General features: G+C 43.7%; 3 protein-coding genes across 3 annotated transcripts; 2 read left to right on the top strand and 1 right to left on the bottom strand.

Moving 5' to 3' along the window:
• Positions 1-3,025: 3,025 nt before the first annotated feature.
• On the bottom strand, positions 3,026-3,646 carry LOC128299513 (general odorant-binding protein 56d-like). The gene is made up of 3 exons (XM_053035507.1): positions 3,569-3,646; positions 3,361-3,498; positions 3,026-3,286 (listed from the first exon to the last, which is right to left on the bottom strand). Exons 1-3 carry the CDS (start codon positions 3,638-3,640, stop codon positions 3,026-3,028), a joined length of 471 nt encoding a protein of 156 aa, XP_052891467.1. The 5' UTR covers positions 3,641-3,646.
• A 2,902-nt stretch (positions 3,647-6,548) lies between these two features.
• LOC128297388 (general odorant-binding protein 69a-like) lies at positions 6,549-7,045 on the top strand. Its single transcript, XM_053033019.1, has 2 exons — positions 6,549-6,605; positions 6,704-7,045. Exons 1-2 carry the CDS (start codon positions 6,549-6,551, stop codon positions 7,043-7,045), a joined length of 399 nt encoding a protein of 132 aa, XP_052888979.1.
• A 7,843-nt stretch (positions 7,046-14,888) lies between these two features.
• On the top strand, positions 14,889-16,557 carry LOC128297446 (leucine-rich repeat neuronal protein 3). The gene has a single exon (XM_053033083.1). The coding sequence runs from the start codon at positions 14,908-14,910 to the stop codon at positions 16,333-16,335; it is 1,428 nt and encodes a 475-aa protein (XP_052889043.1). The 5' UTR covers positions 14,889-14,907; the 3' UTR covers positions 16,336-16,557.
• The last annotated feature ends 2,398 nt before the right edge of the window (positions 16,558-18,955 follow it).

Genomic DNA, 18,955 nt, shown 5'->3' on the forward strand with positions numbered 1-18,955 from the left:
TCGCATTCGTATGCGAAAAATAGACAGTTAGTGTCGTATTGTGACTGCATTTGCATATGCTTTACGTTTCGTTCGTACGGGTGTCACGGACCCGGGGCTGGGGGATAAAAACACGACACAACTGCAAACAATGCAGCATTTCTACGAGGTTGAAATAGTTTCAGTTTTTACTTCTGCTGAGTATCTTTTCCCGAGCCCAATGCTGTGAGTGCTGGTGTGAAGTTGCACACAATGACTCATACCAGCAAATGAGCAAACCTCAACTGCACTGGTTCGAGTGACACACACAGGTCGGGCAAAAAGGTGGTGGTCGGTGGTTGTGTGCATCCCTTTCAGGGCAAATAACAAACCCCTACATATCTGCATCGGGCCCACCGCAAGCACTGCAAACCAATATGGCTAATGTCTCTGGGTTTTTTGTGTGTTATTATCAGTCTATTTTCTCACTTCCCGGTGTTTGTTTGTGCCACCCCGAGAAAAAAGAAGCTTATCGAACCGGCAAGCTGTCCCGTATGATTTCCCACGCCCATCCAAGTAGGTGTGAACATTTGATCAATTTTCCCAAAAACGACCGGAAACGATGCGAAATGCGAGAGAATGAATTTCCCCAAACAAACATACAAAAAAAAAACCACCAGGAGACACCTTTTTGTGCTTTTGATTCCGTATCATGATATTTAATAGTAGAGTGGAAAAAAATAAGCTCCTTTTTCGACGATAGCACACGGCAAACGGATTTAGAATGCAATAGTTGTCATTTCGGTTCAATAGCGCGAACCATCGCCCATTGCATTCGATGCCAATTTTGTTGCACCTCTTCGATTGCACCGGAACAAGCGTGCAACCAGTCAGGTAACACTTCCGGATGATAACTGCCACTGCTTACTACCCTAGCCCGGCAAGCAGGGGACGGGAAAAAAGCTTAAAAGTTCACCGAATTGGATGTTGCAGTGGAAATGAAGTTTTGCTACATTTTTATCGTGCCCATTTCCACCTGAACGCGACGGCCAGTTGCATAATGTTGGTGTCGAAATGCATTCGAACCGATGCTGATGGAACGATTGCTGCCGTATGGATTAGGAATCCATTTTTGCAGAGAAGATTACTGCTTTTTGTTGGTAGCTACGAAGCATTGGCTTGGATTTGATTACGAAACTTCTATCGAGGCCAATCGAAATTGGTGATTCAAAAATCCAACCATCATGCTATTAGAAATAGACACTTTTTGTGGGAGATCGATGGTTATTGCTGGATATTTACTTCGGAACATACTATTGAATAATGTATAATTCAATTTGGCGTTATTAATATGGTGAAATAAGTCTAGCAAGCCATGAAATGGCAGGGGTTGTTACGCCAAGAACAAGAAGACGCCTCTTCCTATCGTAGTTTAAACAACCCTGTAGAGTGCAAATCTTGAGCAGGAAGTTCAAGAGGAAGCTGCTTTGAGAGGTTTTTGGACCCCATATGTGTGGAAGAATAATGCAGAAGCCGCTACAATGGCGACCTCTATGAGCTTTGCGGCGAACTCACTGTCGTGTCTCACTCTGGATTAGAATCGTCAGACTCGTGACGATCATGGTTGATCATGACATGAGAATGACACCGGAAGACCTAGCCGGTAAAGTCCTTTTAGGTCGTCCAGATAGACAGAGGAGGCGAGGTAGACCCAAGTTCGACCGTGAACGGATTAGATGTCATTCGGCCCGATAGAAAAATTTTGAAAGACCTTACAAACAACACATGATCTCTTCACCACGATACAAACATTGTGCACATGTGATTGATCATTAACATCAACTATGTATTTTTTGTCTACATTTTTAAATAAAATTTCTTTGGTCATCTTTTCCTAACCAATTAATTCTTGGTCATTCAGAAAGCTTACTAAAGTTGCTGCAAGTGTTCTAAGTATTTTGAGACAAGTAATATTGAAACGAAATGTCACAAAGGATTACTAAAAAGTATGCAAACAGTAAGTTGTTTCACCTACTTTATATGTCTAAATCTCGTTGGAAATGTCTGGGCCGCAGCTTCTAAGTTGTTTCTACTATCCGGTGTTATTCGTGAAAGGTGTGCCGACCCCTGATTTAAAGGATTCTTTCAGCAGGTCAAGACTGCGAAGTAGTTTATTAATTTACAGACTTACAGACAGACTTTAACAGTAGCTCTCCTATCGAAAAACTGCTGAATGATAACAACACTCAGTATCAATCTAATAACAGGACAATTTGTCGATTGGGATAGCAATTTAATCATGTACAGTAAGTCCCCGAGATACGCTGTTCGAAAATGACCTATTTCGCCGAATAAATTAAGTTCAAAGAAGGAAGTCAACTCCGTACCTTTAAAGTATAAACGAAATTGCACCAGAATTCGACTTACGCGGATTTTTCCCGGGTTATAGCGATCCGCTATAATAGAGTATCTCGGACACTGCCTGTATTTAACTTTTCTATAGAAATCTTCTTAGAAGTCCCTTTTCTGCTAGTTATTTAACCATTTCCTCTGGTTATTCAAAATGCCCGAAACTATCGGTTTTTGCACGTGTCACATGATTACATCATATTTTCTCACAAGGCCTTTTCGATAGTTTCCAAATAATGCAGAAATTGCCAATTACGGAGTCATGCCAGCAATTTCGAAAATGTTCAATCTGGCTGCCTCATGCTCGAAAGGGTAAGCTTTGCCTTAGGAGTGAGCCAACAAATTGAAGGACATATTACTGACATCTTTTAATATCGGACGCTATTTCAGGGAGTCTTTAAAGTATGCAATTACTTTTCCAAGAACCTCTTTTTAACATTGTAAGAGTCATAACGCACTGAGAATTGCATACGTGCAGGAGTAACTTTTCGTAATTCATTTAAGCTTTCAGTATAACACTCCAATGCGTTTTTAGTCGTTTTTTACTTCGTTTTATTTCTCTTACCACTCAATTATAGTATTCTTACTATATTATTCTTATTTATAAGATTACAATCAGTCTTAAACTGCTCTTTAATCTCCCCCTTTCCAACCCTCGTCAATGTTGCATGTTCCTCCGTCCGATGCCCTTACGCATCTGGAACAGTTCCTTCGGCAGCTTGTGATTGCTGAAGAAACACTTGTACATTTGGTAGGCCGTGTCACACTCGTCCGTCCCTTCCACGGTGCACTTCTTGATCAGATCGTTCACCTTGCCCGTTTCCAGACCAACCGCCAGCTTCTCCCGAATCACATCCTGCTGGATCACACCGTCCTCATCGATGAATCCGGCCCTGTCCAGGAAACACTTCACGAAGCACTAAACATGGAGAGTGAAGAATAAATTACCATGCACCCGATGGACGGTGGAAACCCATGCCTCCCCCAACGAACCTTCGCCTTCATGGTGTCGACGGAAAAGTCTCCGCTCAGCACGCGGAATGCGTTCTTGGGCAGAATTCCCGTCTCCTTCACGCACTCGCGTGCATTCTGATGGATGCGCCGAACCTGATCCGCCTCCATCCGGGCACCCTGAGCGGGGTAGGAAAGGAAAAACCATTATCTCGATCACTGATTATTTCAACCCCATCTTCACGCTCACCTTTACGGCGGTCACGGTGCACGCAAGTACCACCAGCAGCGCAAAGGTTACGATCGATTCGTTGCAACTCATTGTGATCGTGGCTGTGTGTATTTCCCACCCGGTGTGGTATATGCTCGCACTTTAACTGAATTTAATTGCCTCCAGTCAGTCCAGGCACTCACTCACAGCGCGCGGTCAACGGTACTTATAGCTCCGCCGTGTAGGTCACACCGTGTCGTCTGAAGATGGAGTGCCCTCGCCGCCCTTCTGGTAGCGGGTGGCGTGGCCGTGGCGCGGCAGGGCGTGGAGGTTTACAGTAAACAATTCAATTTTCATGCTGATTCATTGAGTTCTTCCGCCGGCCCTCGGAGGCGTACCCTTGGCGGTCGAGAACGCGTGCAAGTAGCAAGGTAAGTGAAATGTTCCACCTTTAACCACCCGTGGGATGGTCGCTTCTCCCCGCATCATAATTTTGCATGCCTGGTCGAGGTTATCCCCCGGGGGCTTTTACCTTCTAGTTTTCTTCGATTTAAACCTTTGAGGTAAAAGCGGGAGTTTTTAGTCTAAACGATTATCGGAATTTACTTTTTCACTTGTGTTTTACGATTGGCGAATAAAAATTATGAACTCCGTCAAATAGCATCTTAAAATTGGAATCTATTATTAAGTCTAATGACATTGACATAGTAATATGTAACTGCGTCTGATTACTTTTTATAAATAGTGTTTATTTAAATTAATCCTTAAGCCAAATGAAGGACTCAAAATCTCTGTTATTTGTTCTATTTATTGTTTGAGTGAAGAGGAATCACCTAAAATTCAAATAAAGTACAGAATACACCAAAATCTCCAATGATTCCCCTTAATTTATGTTGAAATTATTCGATTGTTGAACTTTCATTTTGCTGTAATACTTCTAACTGCCCCGGGATAAGGTTTCCTTACACTTATCGCGGAAGAAAATGTCTTCAAACTAATGTTAATTGTACTTTAGATGACCCAAGCCCCCGGATAGCAAGAACTGACTATAGCAATACAGCCTAATTATTCATCGTTCATTCCCATAAAACTCCCCATTACACATTGTACTCAACGTTCGCAATGAATTACTCTTCGTTTGACGGTTTGCAGCTCTGAAAATGATTCCGATCCCTGGTGATTGTGGCGCCCTCTTCCGTTAAAGCGATTGAAGCTTCATTTCTAATAGAGCTGAGGAATGTGTTAACTACTTTGACAGTTATGGTAATGATTTATTTTGTTGTTTTTGCTATATAACTGCTAGAAGAGGAAATTGCAGCTTATATAGTCTATGCAAACAATGGCTAACAATATTGGAGATATTTCATAATTCTAATTGAAGAAATAAAAAAAAATGCGTAAGATCTTCACTACTTAAAGTTTCATGAACCATACACAACTCAATGGAGATTATTAAATAATTGGATTGACTCTTCAGTGAAAATTTGGCTAGGGGCTTGTCTAAAGATGTACTAATCACGACCCTTGATCTGTTTGATTCCTTTTGTAACTCAAATTGCATACTTTTAGGCGAAATCGTAACGAAAGATGACAGCAGCACATTATTGAACGCAAACACACATTAACTGTAATCAAACCCATTGAAGGGTTAAATGAAACCCTCCATAATTTTCACCGCCCGAGAATAACTTCATCGCAAACAAGGGTAAATGGTAAAGTTTTTGCAACCTGTCTCTCTCTCTCTCTTTCTCTTCCTGCCGGTAACACCGCAAGAAAAAGTTCCTCTAATAAGCGTAACGCAACCGTACCCATGCCCTTGGACACAATGAACCACAACAATAATATTATGCCACAAACACACATGGTGAATGTGTTGCAGAAGAGAACCGGGCACACAAAATGGCAAGCATTAGGCAAACTGCACCGGTCCCAAATCGGCAAGCAACCAAACCCCTGCTGCACCTGCTACAGACACACGTTCGATTTTGATCGTTACGTTACGTGCGAAATGTAAACTAGTCACATGTGGCTGTGTCACGTGATGAGCATCCCGACCGGATGGAAATCCTTCACAATCTCCCACACACACACACACACACACGCAAACTAAAGGAAAAACTTTCCTTTCCCCAGCCGGTGAAAACGTGATGGAAAGTTTGCAATAGGAAAACATAACTACGAAAAACGAACTCCCAAATGCAAATAAACATCTTCCAGCTAGTGAAATGCTCTTACAGACAAAGTGAAAAACAAAACTATTGTGATTCATTCGCTGCATACGTGTGCAGTATGTAAACATGATTAAAGCCATAAATTGAAGGGCTAACAGACAGGGTTAGCCCCATCAGGGAACCCATCAGCTCCCGGTTCCGAGTGGTTGTTAAATTTTGAATGCAATTTGCACCACTTCTGCGGGACAAATTATTGAACTGCGGGTTCAAAACTGCATCCATCGTAGGAGGCGAACCTGCAGCCATGATAGTCGTTACACCAATCCATACCACCGTTCAATTATGTATCGCCAGTTTGCTACGCTCACGGCCAGGGCCGGAGCTTTAAAAGGGCTTTCACTTGAACTCTGGTGAAGCTGCATAGGAAATTATTCGTTCGTACCTTTTGGCTGCTAGAAATTTGCTGCATTCACCCGCGCGCGCACGTGTGTGTTTACATTCTTGCTTTGTGCGCTTGAGATCTTGGGGAGCGATGGCAATGCATTTGGACGAGCTGCTCGTAATTAATGATTCCGAGATAGCATGTACGGAATGGAAACGAACCCGGCGAGTAGAAGCAACATGAACTTGAACTGTTAAAAGCTTGCTAAACACATGTACCTGTGTGCTGGATTAAGGTACGAATGTATCACTATCTCAGTGCTGGGTTTTCTGGGGAGATCTCGCACTAGAAAAGGGTGGGATTTACCAGTATATAATGCATTGGATTAGGTCAGTGGGCTATCAGAACATCGCCGAGTTTCAGCACCAATCGTCGAAAGGCCTCTGCAGTACATCCCCTTTCCACAATGAAGCCATCCGTATCCATCCTCACCGTTTCATTCCTGCTCGTGGCATCAGTAAATGTAAGTATACACACTCTTGGTCGAAATATTTCACCACCTCAGTAATCTCGTATCACAAACACTTCAATTAACGAATGTTTTCCCCCCCAAAACCGTAGGCATTCACCCTGCGCCAGCAGAAGATGGTAAGCATTTTCGCGCTCGAATGCATGGCCGAGACGGGCATCGGTGCGGATTCGCTGACCAAGCTGCGCGACGGTGATCTATCCACGAACGATCGGGCGGCGAAATGTTTCATGAAATGTTTCTTCGAGAAGGAAAACTTTATCGATGCACAGGGCCAGCTGCAGCTGGAAGCGATTGCGACGGCACTGGAGAAGGATTACGAGCGGGCCAAGATCGACGAGATGCTTGTGCAGTGTGGCGTGCAAAAGGAGGATGCGTGCGAGACGGCATTCCATGCGTACGAGTGCTATCACAATCACTACCAGAATCTGTAGACATTGGGTCATTTTTGATGGCCTTTGTAGTCGTTCTTGTTTTGAGCTCCTCATAGCAAATAAAATTAACCAATTGAAAAAAAAACTGTATTTGGGCAGAAGATTTTTCTTCAGGAATGACAGGTGACAATACCTGTAGAAAAAAGGTATTCTTCTACTTTACATAATCATAACATTACATAATACAAGTGCCTCAACGAACAACATCATTAGACTGACAGCACTGTGAAGTGCCATGCGTCAAAAAGTTTCATCTCAAAATAAGATGTATTCAGCACCAGTCACCGCATAAAGCTTGCTCGTTCATCAGCTTCACTGCTGCAGCGTGCAAGATTGTCGGAGATGCCGGCGTAATGCACAACTGCTAGAAGTCAACTGCTGCTGGTCGACCGTCTCTGATTATGCGGCAGGGATTATGAGCTGCAGCTGCTATGACTTTTCCCCGTTTTGTGCCGAGCCGTGGTGGAAAAGGTCACTAAGGAAGTATGCAGCCATTGCAGTGAACCATTTATCACCTGCATATGCGAACATTAAACTCTACCGTTTCTCTCTTTCCCTCTCTCTCTCTACATTTACTTTATGGTATGCAGATGTAGATGCTAAGAATTTTTACTACACCAGCAGTAAGGGCTCTGTAGTGTAGTGGTTGCATGCTTTTTTTCTAGAAATGGAATATATTACGCCTAAATTTAGGCAATTAGGTTGTTGTTTGTAAACATTTTTGCAATCATTATTAAATATACTTTCCATATCAAAAAAACATTTCTTCTGCTTTTTTTTAATTCTTAGTGTACTGATGACACATTAAGAAGCTCCCATCCAATGTTCGTCCAATGGATTGCATACATCTAGGCGTATAAATGGTGCTAGAATCATGTCGCTGTTTGATTCGCTCTTATATCGCTCTCTTACGTTTCGTATTTGATATTATTGTAAAAAAAGGATATAATGATAACTTCTTTTTCTAACAAATAATTAAACGGATACAAGACGTTTTCAATATAAAATCCTAACATAACTGGTTACTCTAGTAAATTAACGGTGAAACAGTTTAAGCGCCTGTGTGTATGCAACCATATGTCTTACTTCGCTAGTTATTGTTTTACTGTTCTATATAGTGTTTTATCTACTGTTACTTTCTTTCTCTCTTCCTCTCTCTCTCTCTCTCTCTCTCTCTCGCTCTCTCTCTCTCTCCCTCTCTCTCTCTCGTTTATTTTACTTTCTCAACAATTTAAGGCCTTAAATTCAACTGAAATCGTACTTATCGTCTGCTTAACATTCAGTTTTCCATTCTCTCGCGATGCTTCCGTCTGTCGCTGTATATCTGTTTGTACTAACAAGTGTACTAATTAAATTTTCAAGCACATCCGTTTCACTCGCAAAACGCCAAACTTCTATCTTCTCTTCGTATACCACTCATCCGTCTGTCTGTGTTCACTTTCTTTGCATAATCAACAACATCAGTACCAAACAGTACCAAACAAAAGTGGAAGCAATATTGCCCTCCAAAATGCCCTCGAGCTGCTGCATCTCTATGCATTCCGCGTTTCCTGTACCGCGCAGGGTTTAAAGCTTCCAACTTTCGCCCCTTCACAAATTCGGTAACGAACCATTTTCGACAAACGGGAATGTCCATTGTTCCGGCACGGTGACGGACGGTTTTCCCGATCCCGCTGGAAAAGAAAAGACACGGATTCCACCTCCTTGTTTCCCGTGCGCCTCTCAGCCAATTTTGCGGAACTCGCCTGGTGTTGTGAAGCCGTAGATCCTTTCTCGTGCAGCCCGAGCTGCACTATTTGCATTGTGTTTCGCCTGGCTGCACATCTTCAAAAGGCTGTCAAAATTACCCCCCGCGTCAAAGAAAGGGCATCGTTCGGTCGGGATCTGGGAAGCTGTCTAACACCGACCGACCCCGGTTCGGGCTCATCCCGGCGAAGAAAGCAGATGCTCGGTATTGTCGTAGAAGACCGGAGCATCACGTGAAGACACTCTCGTTTCGGATGTTATTGTTGTTTTCACGGCAGGATGATGGAGCGTTGCAGGAATTTGCAAAAATCCTGCTTCATAGGGTTCTCTCTGGCCGACCATTTTCTCGCCATCGCGCCAGCCAGGAAAAAGGGAATGGAAAGTTTTCCATGACGAAGCATTTGCCATGATGAATAGCCCGGTTGTGAAGTGCTGCAGTGAGCATTACAAATGACATACTTGGAAAAACAAACTGACATCAGCGTTCTTTCGGAAAATGATGAAAGCATGAACAACTCACGAGAAACTTCGAACATCATTACGAACAATTATTAATCGAAACCGAATAACGCAAAATTATCACAATCTCCCATATGTCCCGCTTATGTGAAAATAAGTGAAATCGAACACGAATCAATTAAAGAGCATTTAAACCACTCGGGACTATTCCTCGATATCACCAGTTCTAGTCCAGTCCAAAGAGCTTCATTTCACATCGATTTAAGTTTATCGCAACGATTCCTCTTTGGTCTTCTCGAAACGAGCAAAACGTATTCCCATTACGCATGTACATAATTAATAATTGGATTCTAACCCCAAGATCTGCAACCCCCATCTGGAACCAGGCCAATTCAACCAGGCCCAGATACAATATCATGCCGCTTTGCTGTGGATCCCCCGGCCTTGTCGCAGACAAAAGGCAATTGCAGCACCTGCACGAACATGCCGGCGTGGAAACAATGATGACACCTTTCGGCCAATATGGCCGTAACCAACGTTGATGGAATTTCCATCAATCCATCCCAGGGTTGATTGAGCGGTGGGTGAAGCAAAAAACCGGAACCTCAGCACCGCCCGATCCACATCTTCCATCAACGCAGAAGCTGGGAAACGAAGCAACTTACCACTGGCTGCGTGTCTCATCTTACACGCCAGTGTGTTACAATGTAACCGTAACAAATGACATGTTTTCCCGTGCTCCGTGACCATTTCCATGCCACACAAACCCAACGCCACCCCCAGATAAGACGGTGGTAGAACTCACTCTTCGGTCTTATTTATGTAACCTATTAAAACCCATCTAACACGGAGAACATTTTCCGACGCTCCCTCCTTTTCCGAGGAAAAGGCTCCGAATGGGGCGAAACAAAAGCCGAGAGCTTGAGACTGAATGAATCCATTTTTGCCGGAACAGACAATATTCACATCAATCGCATCAGGATCACACCGGCGACCTCCGATGTGCGACACAACGCACAACGCTGTGATAACATGCGTCACGTTTTTGTGCGCCACAGATTGACAGCTTTTGTCTTCCGGCTTCAATGGCCGGGATGTATATACATTGTACACGTGTCTTCCGTGGCCGTTCCGATTGTTCCTGTCGTAGCGTCAGCAAAAGGATGTGTTGCAATTGTTAGGACAGGAATTAATTATCCCCCGATTGGGTTTTTCGATTGTAGCCAGTTCGTCGAAGCAAGATAATCTTTTCAACGTTTATTGTTATGTAATATGTAACTTTTGCTGAAGAGAATTGAAAATTGTTACGTAATTATGTCGCAATTAGAAAAATAATCGTTACGATGTTTGAGAGTGTGAAACATTTCAATCTCTCGTTCTACTCGGTGAAATTTGCGACTAATATCTTCCAAAACTGCTTGTTACAGATCAGAACTTAGGGTCAAGATAAGATACGAAAAAAAATGATAAAGTGATGATAGTTTTATAAAGTCTGATAAAAGAAATTTTCCCACCATGTCCAATATTTCGTTCAACTATTATTTTGGAAACCCTAACTCAACGAACATTTAAGGGCTAAACATTTTAAGAGATATAATAGAACGTCGCTTATTCATGGTTTGAGTAACCGTCGAGCGGATAATACATTAGCCTAAGTCTAACTAACTTACTCACTGTTCGGATATAGGTGGTCTTGGCCTGCTGCAGGAGTTTAATGGTCTATGACGGTCGCATCAACACCATCACTTGCAGCTTGGGATAAATTTACCTATCACTATTGCATCGCATACTATCAAACCCGTGAGAGCGTTCACTAGTTTAAGGAAGATGGATGATACGGAGAGCATCCTTCATTCCGCTAAAACTTTCCATCGGCTGGTACGAAATTCCATACAAAAACAGCTGTTTTCAGATTTCCGATACCAGGAAAGCATCCACGGAAGAGGTAGCTCCTAGTACAGCAATTTTGCTCGAAAACTACCGGAAAAAACTGCTTTGAAAACTACCAGTTTCCAAATGTATAGTACCAGGAAAGCATCCACGGAAGAGGTGGCACCTTGTACAGCAATTTTGCTCGAAAACCGCCGAAAGGTATGCAATGTTTAAACACAAATTTTCCCGTTGGTCGAGAAAAATTTCTTCGAAAACTACCAGTTTCCGAATGTATAGTACCAGGAGAGCATCCACGGAAGAGGTAGCTCCTGGTACTGCGCCGTAAGGTATGCAATGTTTGTACACTAACTTTGCAACCAACTTGCAATGCAATGCGCCGTAAGGTATGCAATGTTTAAACACAAACTTTCCATACAAACCAGCTGTTTTGAGATTTCCGATACCAGGAGAGCATGTCTCTCAAGAGGTGACCCTCAGACACTCAGGCACTCAGTCACTCATGAGTGCCAGTCACTCATGAGTGCCGGTCACTCATGAGTGCCGGTAACTCATGAGTGCCAGTCACTCATGAGTGCCAGTCACTCATGAGTGCCAGTCACTCATGAGTGCCGGTCACTCATGAGTGCCGGTCACTCATGAGTGCCGGTCACTCATGAGTGCCGGTCACTCATGAGTGACTGAGTGACTGAGTGCCTGAGTGTCTGAGGGTCACCTCTTGAGAGACATGCTCTCCTGGTATCGGAAATCTCAAAACAGCTGGTTTGTATGGAAAAATAGTGTATAAACATTGCATACCTTACGGCGCATTGCATTGCAAGTTGGTTGCATAGTTAGTGTATAAACATTGCATACCTTACGGCGCAGTACCAGGAGCTACCTCTTCCGTGGATGCTCTCCTGGTATTATACATTCGGAAACTTGTAGTTTTCGAAGAAATATTTCACGACCAACGGGAAAGATAGTGTTTAAACATTGCATAACTTTCGGCGGTTTTTGAACAAAATTGCTGCAAAATTTTACTCGACCAACGGGAAAGTTAGTGTTTAAATATTGCATACCTTTCGGCGCTTTTCGACCAAAATTGCTGTACAAGGTGATCTCTTCCGTGGATGCTTTCCTGGTATCGGAAATCGAAAAACAACTGGTTTAGAATGGAATTTCGTACCAACCGACGGAAAGTTTGAGCGAGATGAAGGATGCTTTCTGTTTTATTGATTTTATTGATTTTATTAGCGATCGTTCTCACGTGTTTGATAGTATGCAATAGCAATATTAATGTGAATTTCGATCGTTCGCTTGATTTCGCGTATTTCGCGTATTAAGTTTGATGCTCCAATTTTAGGTCGGTTGTCCGTGCGTCAAGAAATCCAAGAATTTCTGGGCCGATCTCTTCGCTCATTGTGAAGACACTTGCGATCATTTCGTCACATTTACATCAGTATGAAACACACTATGTGCTCCTCAGGCACAATTTGATAGTCAGTAGCCAATTATAGGGATACAACACCACAAAGCACTCACTAATTTTTCTCAAACAAACTGAGTTTTCAATGCAAAAAAAAAAATGATACAATACTAAACACAATACTCCACCACAATACTGTTCCGAAACACGCAGGTAGGACATTTTCACGGTTCAATCGGTGAGAGAAAACAATACCACACCACGAGTATCGCAATGGCAATAGCTGGCGAATATTGCGGAAGCGAAAATTTAATTTCCAATTAATTTCCAAAAATCACACAATCGGCACAAATTGTTTGGGCCCCCAACACGGCGAGGCCCTAGGCCTCCGCCTACTCCGCCTACTGTTTGATCCGCCGCTGGGAATTGGTCGTACAGCACATAGAACTCGTAATTGTAGCGACTTCTCCATAGCTCCCTACCAGACATACGGAACCTAAACTCCTTGTGACATATGGCAAGTTCTATATAACAGCTTCAACTTCGTTATTCACCACTGGGGGCTTAAGTAGAGAAGTTTCCCTAATCTGTAAAGAGACCCGTTGAAATTCAGCGCCTAGCTGAACGTATCTCAACGTCAACGTTGTTGTCGGTGATGACCTTTGATCCAAGATATTTGAAATTTTGGACGACTTCGAAGGTGTGGTCGCTTATCTACGACCAAACTTTGCAAAGGTGTAGTGAAGCCAACTCCTCAACAGAAGTGTGGTGAGGTTAGTGAGCTACCTCAACGTCGAGGGTGATGACTAGAAGCCAATCCATGCTATCACGAAACCCTCCAGAGGTACTTAGGGGCTTGAGCGCAAGGCCAGTTTCAAATATTTCTCCAGACTATAACAGAAAGTAGAAGGAGTTCTTTTACAGATATTTGGTCATCCGAAAGGTGATTGAAAATATTCTTATAAAGCTCAGTTCGTGTCAAACAACACAATTAGTTAAAATTAACTAGATTTTATTTGTAATAGGAATCATAGAGCATGTCCACTGCTGAATCTACCGAAGTGTTCAACCAATGGAAAGTATATTAATTGATAAGAAGGAAACTTCGACAATCAAACCTTGGAGCTACATTGTTCGGGATAATTGTGTTGCATATCCACAAATCCACAACTTACCAATCTGCAACATTTCACAAGTAACAGTAGTTCCAAAAAAAATAACCGTTAGCGTTTGAACTTTATTTTAAAATACACTTTAGACGACGGCAAATCGATCTTCAAACACGTTATACACAATCAATCATCATAAGTTATAACTACCAAACAGAAGCCTGCCTGTATACGTGGTATTAATGCATACAGTACATAATTCAGAGACGTGCAGCTGCTTCCAAAAATCCACAACGGAACGTCCAAAAATATGGCCCCCAACTGCCGATAAGAAACTGCGTCGCGAAAAGGTGAGCGCCTTCCCAAACAAACGATTGCCCTGTGCCACATATCTCGGTGGCCATATTGACCATCGAACTTTACCCAACCGGATTAGACACCGGCGTGCAATGGTTGGGGCACTATCCGTCATCGTGCTCGATTGCCATCTTCTCGGAACGCACCTCCGGATGTCCGCATGAATCAGTTGCATTCTCCAAAATGCCGCACATCGCTTGGGGCATTGTGTGCGTGTTGTGATTGTTGCTACGAACACTACGAAGAGCACTGATAAGAAACCGACCGCTGATAAAACCGCTTCGGACGAAGAAACCCCTTGAATAATCAGTTGCCGATATCACACCCGAGGTCGTTGCAACACACTCGCCAGTTTCGCATAGACATTTTGTGATGTATTATCGTTCGAAAGATAACACGAAACACACAACGGGGCCAGTGTTTCTTCCATCGTGCGCATTATAAGACCCACCAGTTGCGGGTAGAACTGGAAACCGAAACCTTGCCGAAATCGTGCCGGAATCAGTGCGTGGTTGACGTTAGTGAACTTTGGGCTGTGTTTTTATCAGACGTTCATCAGCGTGGTATCGAACTTTTCCCGCCAGATGGACTCACACCAAAGCGTGAAAAATCAATACCTTTGAATGAGTCGGTGGGAAGAAAGTGCCTTCAAAAGGGAACTGGGACAACAAAAAAAAAAACCCTGCGGGTGAATTAATATTTCTGTGTGTACGCTGTGGAAAGTAATTATTCGCCTTGCGCCAAGTGTCGCGGTCACGTAGTGCCAGTGGATGAAGCATCCCCTCCTATTCGGTGGTCAAATATTTGATTTGTGCTGTGATAATTTTTAATGAAAAGCAACCATCGCCCGGCACGATTCCAGACCTAGTGAATCTGAGTGAGTCTTAGTGAAAATGAACCGCTGCGTGTTGGTGGTCGTTCTTGTCGTCTACGTGCAAGTGTTGCGTGCACAGGAGGAAGATTCAGTCGCACCGGAAGTGTCCCGTCTTTGCCACTTTAAAAAACCGCTGCAGGACCCGACCGATGTTGATGGTGATCAGTACTGTGATTGCGATGTCCACAACTCGGATGCGGGTCTTCCGGGGATAAAGATCGACTGCAGGAAGCATCAGCTGGGGGACGTCTTACAGCAGCATTATGAACAGTTGCCCCAGGGTACAACCCATCTGGACCTATCCCGTAACGGTCTAACGCTCGTACCGCACCTTATCGGGAAGGAGCTTATCTATCTAAACATCGGCCACAATCAGATAGCGGCAATCCCCGATAAGGTGTTCACCAATGTGTCACTGCTGGAGGAGCTGGATGCAAGCAGCAATCGCATCGAAACGCTTACCACCGATGCGTTGGCCGGACTGTCCAACCTGAAGAAGCTCGATCTGAGCGGAAATCGGATCGGTTCGATCGAGGTGAACGCCTTCTCGGTCGCACTCCATCTGAACGTGCTGATCCTCTCGAACAACTCGCTCGGTACGTTCTTCAATCGCACCGAGTCGGACCTGTACCTTCGACTCGGGGTCACCAACAGGCTGGCCGTGCTGGAGATGGAACGCTGTAACCTCACCGACATCAACCTCGCCAGTGGGGTTGGTCTCGAACGGGCCCTGCTCGGGTACAACCAGCTGCAGCAGCTCACCAAGCTGCCCAAACAGCTCGCCCACCTGGACCTCAGCGGCACACCGATCCGAAGCATTCCCGCCAAGTTCCTGCCCCATCTGCTCCATCTCGCAACGCTCATCCTGCAGGACATGCCCATCCTCTACACGCTGGACCAGTACGCGCTGTACGGGTTGCCCCGCCTGACCCTGCTAAACCTGCAGGGTTCGCGCAACCTTTCCACCATCCATCCGCACGTCTTCGGCCAGAACGTGGTGCGCAACGAAACGGACACCGTGCTCGAACGGCTCATCCTGAAGGGCACCAACATCCGCACGCTCAACTCCACGCTCCAGTTTGCGTTCGAGAATCTGCGGCTGCTGGACATCCGCGGCGCTCCGTTGCGGTGCGACTGCGAGCTGCGCTGGTTGCGGGAACTTCCGAACCTGGTGACGATCGGGAGCTGTGCCAAACCGAACGCACTGCGCGCGACCGTCTTCGGTAAGGTGCAACCGCACCAGTTCCAGTGCCGTGCGGAACAGTTCTGGATCTACACCGTGTTTAACGTGCTGCTGGCTATTCTGCTGATTGTGCTGGTGTCGATCGGTATCTTCCTGATTGTGAGGGCCATCCGGCCGAAGCCACACGTGCAGTTGCGGATGGTCGGTGCAGCGAGTCCGTATGCGCGCGTTACGATCGAACCGAACCGGGCTGAGGTGTTGTAGAACAGTGCTTGAGGAAGTTCGGCTGCAGGATACTCCCAGTCGATTTGTACATAGTAACGACATAGGTTAATAGTTTCGTGCTAATTGTGTGGAAATGAATGAATGCAACGAATGAATGATTGTGGCAACTGGAATTTACTAAATGTTACGTAAGCATAGAATGTAAATGTAGATTACGTAGCTAGATGGAAGAAATTCGATCCCAATAAAATGTATCTAATTTTTTTAAAATAAAAATCGTTTTCCCTTCTCTAATTTACTTGTGTTGTTTTGGGGTTTTTTCTTCGAATTAAAGTTGTAATAGTTTAAAAATCGCGCGTAATAAATTAAGCAAAACATGTAGCCAATTATTCAAATGATGCATTGAACATGATCGTTAAAATCCCCTAGTAACACTATCCTTATGACTGTTGTTAAACTCCTATATTCATTCTCGAAGACTAGATAAGTTTTGGATGACAATAGTAGCTTGAAGTTCTGGCAGTTATGGCTTCATCGAAGGAATTCTGAGCGAGATTTTTCAGGGCACATCAAACAACTCCTTTTGAACTTTTTTTGAACAACAACTTTTGTAGCGATTCACTTATTTTTTTAGGTTAAGGTGTAGATCCAGGAATCAAATTCAGGTGGGAACTTGATCAATGATCAAAGTAGCTCTTTTCGTTTCAACTGTGTAGCTTACTCTATTCTACTCGTTAAACTCGCTCTAAAGCCTATACCTCTAATGATTTACCGATAAATCTGACTAGTGTGACCTCGGCTAGGTTTTTGGTTAGTGTGAGACTCAGATTGCAATTATGTCCTTCATAGTTTTATTGATGATATGTTCTTTATTCTTCCAGCAAGAAATCTCTTACGCGAAATACTTGAAATTGTTGGTGCCTAATTACAGGCCTTGTTGAAAGGGTAAAGTAGTTGATATAAAGGTAATCATCAGACTTCTTTCTAGGAAAAGTCTTTACAGCTGAATTCATCCCCATCACATAGATAACCTGTGTACGTATGGCTTACCGTCGCATGTATTATCTTATCTTTCTTTCTGATGTCCCCTTTTTTGTATCGATGTATCTTTGAAATATCAGCAGAACTCTTGATTTGATTTGATCAAATATCAAAATCAACAATTGACTATTGATTCTATACTTCCAGCGAATATCTGAGCAGGGGTGGCAGCATCTGAATTCCAGGGTAGGATTTCCATCCGTTCACTGCAATGATGATATAGACATCTTCGGACGAATATCTGCGGAGGTGTGCGAAGCGTCCACCAATCGAATCTAATCGGAGGATTAGATTGGGGATCAAGGCGATGAAGACAAAGAATCTTCTTGCCAGAGGCTCTGACCGTGATAGGACTCACCTATCGCCAGCTAAAAGTGACGATCTCCAAGAAGTAGAGGCGTTCTGCTCGGAACTCTAGATAACAACCTCTGCAAGTAAGAAAGTAAAGTGTAAGTAATCGGGCTATAATATGCCCGAATAGTAATCGTATAATATATATTATATATTATATATAAAGTGTAAGTATCGGGCAGATGTCAACAAGACAGGTAATGCAGCCTACATTGTATCCTAATACTTCCGGTAGTTATCTTTGGCCAGGTGTTCTGGAATGAGCTCGTTTCCAGGATCAAATCGAGCTTAACCTGACGGAGATTGGATGTAGCTGGGAGTGAAGGAAAATAGTCCTCCAGACAGAGATTACTAAAAACAACAGCGAATTGATTACTTGGCCAACTTGAGGAAAAAAAGGAAGACATTCTCAATGTTTGCATTTCCATACCTAAACTAATAACGCTTCCACGACTATACTTATCAGCATCAATGACCTCACAACACGTTCACTGGAAATCAAACTCCTCCAGATAAGGAAGGAGTTCCAACATGCTAAAGATGTTGTAAAGGCATTTGTTAAGACATTAAAAACAATCAATAGTTTCTTATTTCAATCCGTTACTTTGAAACGCAAATGGATGAAGTTTGAACTCCCTCCAACTTCCTTTTGTCGTATTTTATTTTTAATTTTTATGTCTTCTTTTCTTTGAGCTAAATGAAAGTTACGTCCAAAAATCGATGTGACAGTGGGTAACCTTTACTTCCGCCGGTCGTAAAAGCTTCATACTAAAACGAAAGGGAAATAAAATGCCAACCAAAAAACAATTCGCACCGGTCTTTAAACCCCGGCGCGTTACGTGGCACCGGTGGCAGTGACGAGGGGAAAAACAAACTCAAAAAAAATGGTGGGAACTTTATTAGACGCACACAGTGGTGAGCCATTTAATTGGTTGTTAAAAGGAAAGTACATGCAATCATGCACCACCGGCGCCGGTTATCTGTTGCTTTTCCACTGCAATTATAACCTCGGGCAAACGCTTCCAAATCCCACTGTGCCGCCGCTTGGGGGTCTACCGGATCGAAGCTTTCGCGTGGCACCTGCACTAAGCATTCCGAAACGGTGGAGTTTGCTGCTTTTGCTTTCCCAGTCGCCTTGACCCTCGTTGGGCCGGTGGCTAGCCGTAGCGGCTTCGAATTTCGTCTATCAACCCCTTTTTTCACCTACATTGTGAGCTGTGGGGCTTGACCGGGTTGTTTTCTTTTTTTTCTCTTCCACAGCCCACCA

Source organism: Anopheles moucheti, chromosome 2 (genome assembly GCF_943734755.1).
Source record: "Anopheles moucheti chromosome 2, idAnoMoucSN_F20_07, whole genome shotgun sequence".
NCBI classification, from domain to species: domain Eukaryota; kingdom Metazoa; phylum Arthropoda; class Insecta; order Diptera; family Culicidae; genus Anopheles; species Anopheles moucheti.